The sequence below is a fragment of the Miscanthus floridulus genome, chromosome 17 (genome assembly GCF_019320115.1).
Source record: "Miscanthus floridulus cultivar M001 chromosome 17, ASM1932011v1, whole genome shotgun sequence".
Lineage (NCBI taxonomy): Eukaryota > Viridiplantae > Streptophyta > Magnoliopsida > Poales > Poaceae > Miscanthus > Miscanthus floridulus.
The window spans coordinates 26,686,683-26,694,551 of NC_089596.1; the positions used below are offsets into that span (position 1 = coordinate 26,686,683).

Consider the following 7,869-nt stretch of genomic DNA (forward strand, 5'->3'; position numbering starts at 1 on the left):
CCACAAAATTATAATTGCATATCTCAGAATAGATGAATTATAACGACAGTTCTTAGTTCCACGGAAATTATAACGTCAATGTTCCAATTAACTACACATTCTAAATTATGAAACATATCATATATTTCTTTTATCCGTGTAATGAAAAAAAAACTCAATGGAACGGTAAATCACACTATAAGAGTAGAAAGGAACTGATACATGAAGAAGGAACCAAAATACTGTCTTAAATGTTATGAGTTTCACTCAAGTTAGAAAATCCTAATAAAATATTGTTTGAAACCTAAAAAGGATGGACCAAAACTAGATGGTGGTAAAGAAAACAGATGTCAATGTAAAAGAACGGATAGAAAAAAAATTGCTCTCATGGATTGGAAAAAAAGAAAACAGATGCCAATGTAAGAGAACGGATAGAAAAGAAGAAACAGATGAAAAAATTGCTCTCGTTGAGAGTAGACCTAAACAGACGCCAATGTAAAAGAACGAATAGAAAATATTGCTCTCACGGACAGAAAAAAAGAAAACAGATGCCGATGTAACAGAACGGATAGAAAAAAAAGATGATAAAAAATTGGATAGAAAATAAGAGAACGGATAGAAAAAAAAACTGGATAGAAAAAAAAACAGATGAAGCGACAACAATAACAACAAAGTCTTTAAGTCCCAAATAAGTTATAGTATGCTGAATTAAAATCCAGCATAAACCATCAAGGTCCAGGTACGTAAATAGCTGTTTTCCAAGCACTCATATCTAAGGCTAAGTATTTGGGTATATTTCATCCTTTCAAGTCTCCTTTTATTGTATCTACTCAAGTCAACTTCGGTCTTCCTCTGCCTCTCTTCACGTTACTATCCTGGCTTAAGATTCTACTACACACCGGTGCCTCTGGAGATCTCCATTGGACATGTCCAAACCATCTCAACCGGTGTTAGACAAACTTTTCTTCAATTGATGCTACCCCTAATCTATCACGTATATCATCGTTCCGAACTTGATCCCTTCTTGTAAGACCGCAAATCTAACACAACATACATATTTCCGCGACACTTATCTGTTGAACATGTCGTCTTTTCGTAGGGCAATATTCTGTACCATACAACATAGCAGGTCTAATCGTCGTCCTATAAAACTTGTCTTTTAGCTTTTGTGGTACCCTTTTGTCACATAGGACATAAGATGCTTAGCGCTACTTCATCCACCCTGCTTTGATTCTATAGCTAACATCTTCATCAATATTTTCGTCTCTATGTAGCATTGATCCTAAATATCGAAAGGTATCATTCCTAGACACTACTTGACCTTCCAAATTAATATCTTCCTCCCCCCGAGTAAGATCCCCGTCTCTCTATAGCATTAATCTTAAAATATTAAAAGGTATTATTTCTTGACACTATTTGACCTTCCAAACTAATATCTTTCTTCTCCCGAGTACTAGTGCCAAAGTAAAAAATGGATAAACAAAGAAAACATATAAAAATGGATAGAAAAGAAACAGATGTAAGAGAACGGATTTTAAAAAAATGGATAGTAAAAAAAAAAGAAACAGATAAAAAAACGGATTTTAAAAAATGGATAGTAAAAAAAAAGAAAGCAGAAAAAAAAATTTATGTATAAATTTAAGGCCGCGTTTAGTTCTAAACCTAAATTCTCAAAAAATGTTATAGTAGTCATCACATTAAATCTTGCAATACGTGTATGAAGCATTAAATGTAGACGAAAAAAAACTAATTGCACAGTTTAGTCGAAAATCGCGAGACAAATGTTTTAGTCTAATTGGTCTATGATTGAACACTAATTGCTAAATAAAAATAAAAATACTACAGTAGCCCAAATTTCAAAATTCGGCCAACTAAACACGGGCTAAGTTATTGTTAATTTGACGTGTACTATAAGTTCCTTTAACACATCACTATCCCGCACGGTGCGAGAAGATCCAATTCCAAAAATGGACGACACCGTCGTCGCCATCGCCGGCGACGGTGACGACTCCGACCGCCGCCGCCCCCTGCTCTCCCCGACCGAAGAGATCCACCCCTACACTGACCCCCCGTCCCCTCAGCATCCGCCTCTGGATGCTGCGGCGGCGCAGCCCGAGGAGCAGCGGAAGCCGGAGAGAGTGGTCTCGCTCGACGTGTTCCGCGGCTTCACCGTCGCCGTGAGTGGAAATTTTATCCAGACCATGCTGGTTCTTTGCTCGGCGGCTCCGAAATTCAGGCGTGGACTCTGGTTGCGTGCGCAGATGATGATACTCGTGGACGACGCCGGCGGGGCGTGGCCGGGCATCAACCACGCGCCGTGGTTCGGGGTTACGGTCGCGGATTTCGTCATGCCCGCCTTCCTCTTCATCATCGGCGTCTCCGCCGCACTCGTCTTCAAGGTAGTATGCTGAACTACTAACTACTAGCTGCTCGAGCACAGTATGAATGAAGCAACCAATCTGTATAGAATGTTGGATCTCTGGATTTATTATCCTGAACCCTAGCTGCTGCGAATTGATGCCACCATATGGGTTGGGAATTTGTTGAACTATTCGATTGCCCCTCAAATGGAAGGGGAAATTTGAGAGGGCTTGAGCTATTCAATTGCCCCTCAAATGGAAGGGGAAATTTGAGAGGACTTGTTGAGGTCTGCGACTGCCAAATGGCGAAGTCAACACTTTTTCTGAGTATAAAGGCTAGATACTTGCAGACATATCTTACTTTCCAGGGCAATGGATTATTGAAAACATCCTTGGTGAAATCTTTTAACTTTGGCTACCTCATTAACTTGAAATTCTGTAAACCATTTCTCTTGCTACTCCTATGCTAAAAACAATAATATGGTTACCATTGAAAAGATGTGATGCATGATCATTGGATATAAGAGGGATGCTAGTTCTACTTTGTAGATGAAGTATGATGTAAGATTTCACATTACACTTTAGCTGCTAGGAACAAACATTACTCTTTACATCTGTTGTGCTCTGTCCAGAATACAGTTTGTTTGTATATCTTCCTTGGATGGTTGGTGCTTTGTGCACAATGTAATCATTTATTAGGATAAAAATAACCTCTGACAGTTGCAGATGTTGGACTGCAGAAAATGCCAAACAAGACAGCTGCAACTAAGAAGGGTGCAATTCGGGCTTCAAAACTTTTCATATTGGGTGTGATTTTGCAAGGTTATACTTATCGCTAGTTCTTTGCCAAGTACCTCTCGTCGACCCATTTTGTGGGATTCCTATCAGGTTGGAGTTTATCCTTGTGTTCTTTTGTACTTGTAGGAGGATACATTCATGGACGACACAAACTAACTTATGGTGTTGATTTGGATCATATTCGATGGCTAGGTGTGCTGCAGGTGATAAATAAAACAAGTCTATTTATCTAAGTTGGTGTATTCCATTTCTTTTCTATTCACGTAATGTTTGAAACTTTTGATTTCTTATTGCTATCATGCTTCTTGTACTCGTAGAGGATAGCTGTTGGATACTTTGTAGCAGCAATGTCAGAGATTTGGCTTGTCAACAATAATTTGGTGGATTCATCTGTATCATTTGTGAAGAAATACTTCATGGAGTGGTTAGTCAATATGGGCAGCATTTAAATTTGGAAAAAGATTGTTTCTGTGTTTTTATTTTTTTTACAAATCCTTATTCACCATTTCAGTAATGTACACTTGAACTTCTGTCCTAGTTCTTCACTATGATTATTTCCCTTGGTTCAGTAAAGTGAACTTTGCCATCAAGTTATCTTTTCTATAACTCAGAACAACCTGTCTAGTTATCTGTTAGGAATGCTATCCTTTATTTATGCAAGCTTTGAAATTCTGGACCATGACAGAGTCTTGTGCATGAAGTCTGCAACTCCATATCAACTTCTCTTGTAAGGATGAAAATCAAGCAGCCAAATAGTAGTCTGGACCTTTCGGTAGACTTCTAGTGTTCGTTAGCTAGCATGCTAGTATTTCAGGCTTATCCTGCAACTATGTCAGTAGCTGTAGACTGTTGATTGCAGAACAACAGTCAACTTGCACTAGGTAAGTTCATACTTCATACACAAACCGACCCATACTTCGTATGCATATGCAACTATGTAAATGAGTAAGTAAGCTATTGCACACGGGCGGAGCCTTGTAGAGGCGAACCTGGGCTCTTGCACCCCCCCCCCCCCCCCCCCCCCCCCCCCCCACCCCCCACCCCCCTTGCTTGCATGTTTTATTACTGCATATAGTACTATTCTCACTATATTGCTCTGTGAAACAAACACAAGAGCCTAGTAGTACTCCATCTATGGCTGCTACCAGTTATGATTGCCATTGAAAAAAAATTTAGCCCCTGCTTGTTTTCTCTGCACACTCCGCCACTGCTATTGCAGCAGCAACAACAAGCCTTCAGCCGTGTGACTACTTTGTGTGTGTGTGTGAGAGAGAGTGAGTGAGTTATGTCACTTCCAGCAGTCCTTATGTATGTTATGTTCAAACTGCGGTGTTTACATAAGATTTAGCTGTATAGCCAGTTAGCCGCAACTTATAAGAGCTTTGTAGTTTGGGTGTACTGCATATGAGTTTAGTTGTGTGAATACCTCAGAATTTATTATGAAAACCAAAATGTATTAATACGAATACTGACATTTGTTTATCTTCTGAAGGTTCATGGCCATAGCTATTACAGTACTTTATGTTGCCTTGGTATTTGGCCTTTATGTTTCAAACTGGGAATTTGAAATTCAAACTAGCAATTCAACCCTTTCAATCCCAAGCAATTCAATTGAAACAAAGATGGTAAGAAGAGAATCTTTGGTTTATTCTAATTACTTGTATAATGGAGAATTGTCTTATGTGAGACAACATTTTCGGCTTTCGATACTGTATATAATTTTCAAAGCTTTAATAACATGATGATTACATTTGTATATATGTTTGAAAGGATGAGATGTACTCAAGCTGCTGTAATTCAGCTATTTCCGGTTGATGTATTCTCCACCTACTATGCTTTGGCACCATTTGTGTTGACTGATTAGCTAATTTTTTTTGTACTTACATCTGCAAAAGTAGTTGGTGTATTTTAAGATTCAAATTTTAGCATTCACTGTGTTGATACTGTTTTTGTGTGGGAAGTTACACTAAAAATGCTTTTTAGGATTGGAAAGGGATTGAGAACCTAGGCAGTTACCAATAAACTTAGAAAGAGTTCCCTGCCAGTAATCACGTGGAAGTTAGAAATTTGAACTTAGTTGAAGTGTAAATTAGAAAAGATCAGCAGGTTTTCTAAGTGCCAGTTCCAACCAGCATTTTTGGGAGCCACCAGTTGTTTGCGGGTTTGAAAACAGAAAACCTAGGGGAGAAATGTGATTATAATCCATTGAGTAGTTGAAAGCTTTTTCCACTACTCCCTTTATTTTTACTGCCAAATTACTAATCATAGCACTTACCTTGTTGCACTTGTTTTTGGTAATTTGCAGATCCAATGTGGAGTCAGAGGTAGTCTTGGACCACCTTGCAATGCAGTTGGCTTGGTAGATCGAGTTTTGCTTGGTGAAAATCACCTGTACAAGAACCCAGTCTACAAAAGGACAAAGGTCTTCATTCAAGAAATGGACTGATGTTTACTTTTTACTCTTCTTCACTCAAAAGTCATTAAATTTTTATAGGACAGAAACTTCATAATACCATATCCTAAGCATAACTTATCTTCTTTTTTCCTTTTAATTTCATCCCATAGGAATGCAGTATTAATTCTCCTGATTATGGACCACTTCCTCCGAATGCACCAGATTGGTGCCTGGCTCCATTTGATCCCGAGGGTTTATTAAGGTAGTTATGTCTACATTCTGTTGTCATCTGTTGCTCTGTAAAATAAACATATGGCCCATTCAAGGAGAAAAAAACATCTAATCCTACATGAACCATACTTTGTTCCTTGCCCCAACCAAAATTAGCTAAGCACATCTATTGAAGGCAAATCAGGGTAACGTCCCATTTTGATTTTGCAGTACGCTGATGGCTGCGGTTACTTGCTTTGTTGGTTTGTTCTTTGGACATGTTTTAATTCATTGCAAGGTATGCCACTTGAAATGCAGTACCTTCTAAACCATATGCTTATCTGTAAGAACCCTTTAGTATTGAACAAAATAAAATTGTGTTACGGAATGTCATTTCCAAATCAACCTTGCTTCTGCTGCAGAATCATTCAAAGCGAATGCTAATATGGCTGCTAGCTTCTGTGGTGCTGATGATCTCTGCGTTTTTAGTGCTATTATTAGGTAACCACATATTTGCAAGAATCTGTCATGCATAATTTTATGATTTTAACCAATCCTTCAGTTTCTGGGTCTCACATACATGTATATGCTGGTTTTAAGGCATGCCTTTCAGCAAGCCTTTGTATACAGTGAGCTACATGCTACTCACTGGAGGAGTATCTGGGTTCTTGTTGCTGCTGTTGTACTACATAGTAAGTTTTATATTCTAATAATCTCAATTTTGTTTGTTAAATTGCGAGTGCTGAATCATCTCTGGATATTATTACTAAAGAACAGCATGTTATTCTTGATATCATTTTTTTGTAGTCCTTGTTTTCGTATGACTATTTGTGTCCTTACATTACTTTGTATAAAGTCTATGCATCGTACTCTAACAAACTAATATATTATTAGAAGGCAATACTTGCTACTACCAGATGGTTCAGATGCATCCTATTACAAAGGCTCTGTATATTTTGCAGGTTGATGTTATTCATATTAAGAAGCCCTTCGTACTATTCCAGTGGATGGGCATGAACGCACTTATAGTCTATGTTCTAGCTGCTTGCGAGCTGTTCCCCACCCTTATTCAAGGGTTTTATTGGCGGTCACCTGAGAACAACCTGGTAAATGTCTCGTGTGTTGCCAAATCTGTTATATGTTCTCACACTTGCACCAATATTTTGCGCATACCAAATCTTGCGGTGTAGGTTTTATCCTTGCTATTTTCTCAGGAAAAAAGTGCTAAACATATTACGGGAAACCTCCCCTTCTCTTTCAGGTGGATGTTACTGAATCTCTGCTCCAGGCCGTCTTCCAGTCGAAACGATGGGGCACCTTGGCGTTCGTCCTCCTGGAGATAGTCTTTTGGTGCTTGGCCGCTGGCTTCCTGCACATGAAAGGCGTCTACTTGAAACTGTAGAACCAAATCACCGAAACTTATCTGATGGAACCGAACTGCCAACATGCACATATAGGTGAAAGGCCTGGTTACCCTGTTTCGTCTGTAAATGCGACGTGAGTCTGGAACCATAGGTGTAGTGGTTGATTTCAGCACGTTGTGGCCTCAAGGTCCATCTCATTCTCATCTGCCTCCATGTAGACGAGAAAAACATCTTGCTGGGAGTCGTAAGTGTTTCACCACGTGAAGGCCCAGTTTGATAATGTTCCAGTTGTTTGGTAAACTGTTTCTGTTTCCCTGCAGAAGGCATTTCTAGTGAATTTGGAAACCAGCTGTTTCTCACTTAACACTCGATCGCTTTCTGATTCTAATGGTTTGGTAGGGTTCCTAATATATTTGCTAATGATTCCACGGTCAAATTGGCGAAATGAGTGACTGGACATGTACACCATGCCCAGCTGCAGAGCTAGCTGTGGTACTTTTATGAAAGTGTGAACCATCAATCACCCTATAATCCATCTACTTCAACTCACACAATGAAATTTTATGGAAGTACCTTCAAGCTCTCGTCTCTCAAACGTACATATCAATGAAAGATACTGTACTGTTTATTTTGAAGGCATGAGTTTGGCCATTGAATTGAAATGCCAGAACTCTTAAAATATTTTGTCCTACAAGATCCTGCAGATCATGCATCTATCATCTATGGATTAATGGAGAGCAAAAATATAATAAAGCATAGAACA

The 7,869-nt window shown here is 38.9% G+C and overlaps 1 protein-coding gene across 1 annotated transcript; it reads left to right on the plus strand.

Moving 5' to 3' along the window:
• Positions 1 to 1,905: 1,905 nt before the first annotated feature.
• Positions 1,906 to 7,465, plus strand: LOC136516872 (uncharacterized). The gene is made up of 13 exons (XM_066510369.1): positions 1,906 to 2,156; positions 2,241 to 2,378; positions 3,080 to 3,161; positions 3,264 to 3,340; positions 3,455 to 3,561; positions 4,630 to 4,762; positions 5,443 to 5,559; positions 5,703 to 5,794; positions 5,974 to 6,040; positions 6,165 to 6,243; positions 6,343 to 6,434; positions 6,705 to 6,848; positions 7,004 to 7,465. The coding sequence occupies exons 1-13, from the start codon at positions 1,947 to 1,949 to the stop codon at positions 7,142 to 7,144; spliced, it is 1,479 nt and encodes a 492-aa protein (XP_066366466.1). The 5' UTR covers positions 1,906 to 1,946; the 3' UTR covers positions 7,145 to 7,465.
• Positions 7,466 to 7,869: the final 404 nt, after the last annotated feature.

Coding starts and splice junctions, on each gene's coding strand:
- LOC136516872 (XM_066510369.1), top strand. CDS start 1,947: ATGGACGACACCGTCGTCGCCATCGCCGGCGACGGTGACGACTCCGAC. Junction 3,341..3,454: donor GATGGCTAGGTGTGCTGCAG/GTGATAAATAAA, acceptor TTGTACTCGTAG/AGGATAGCTGTTGGATACTT. Junction 6,849..7,003: donor GGTCACCTGAGAACAACCTG/GTAAATGTCTCG, acceptor CTTCTCTTTCAG/GTGGATGTTACTGAATCTCT.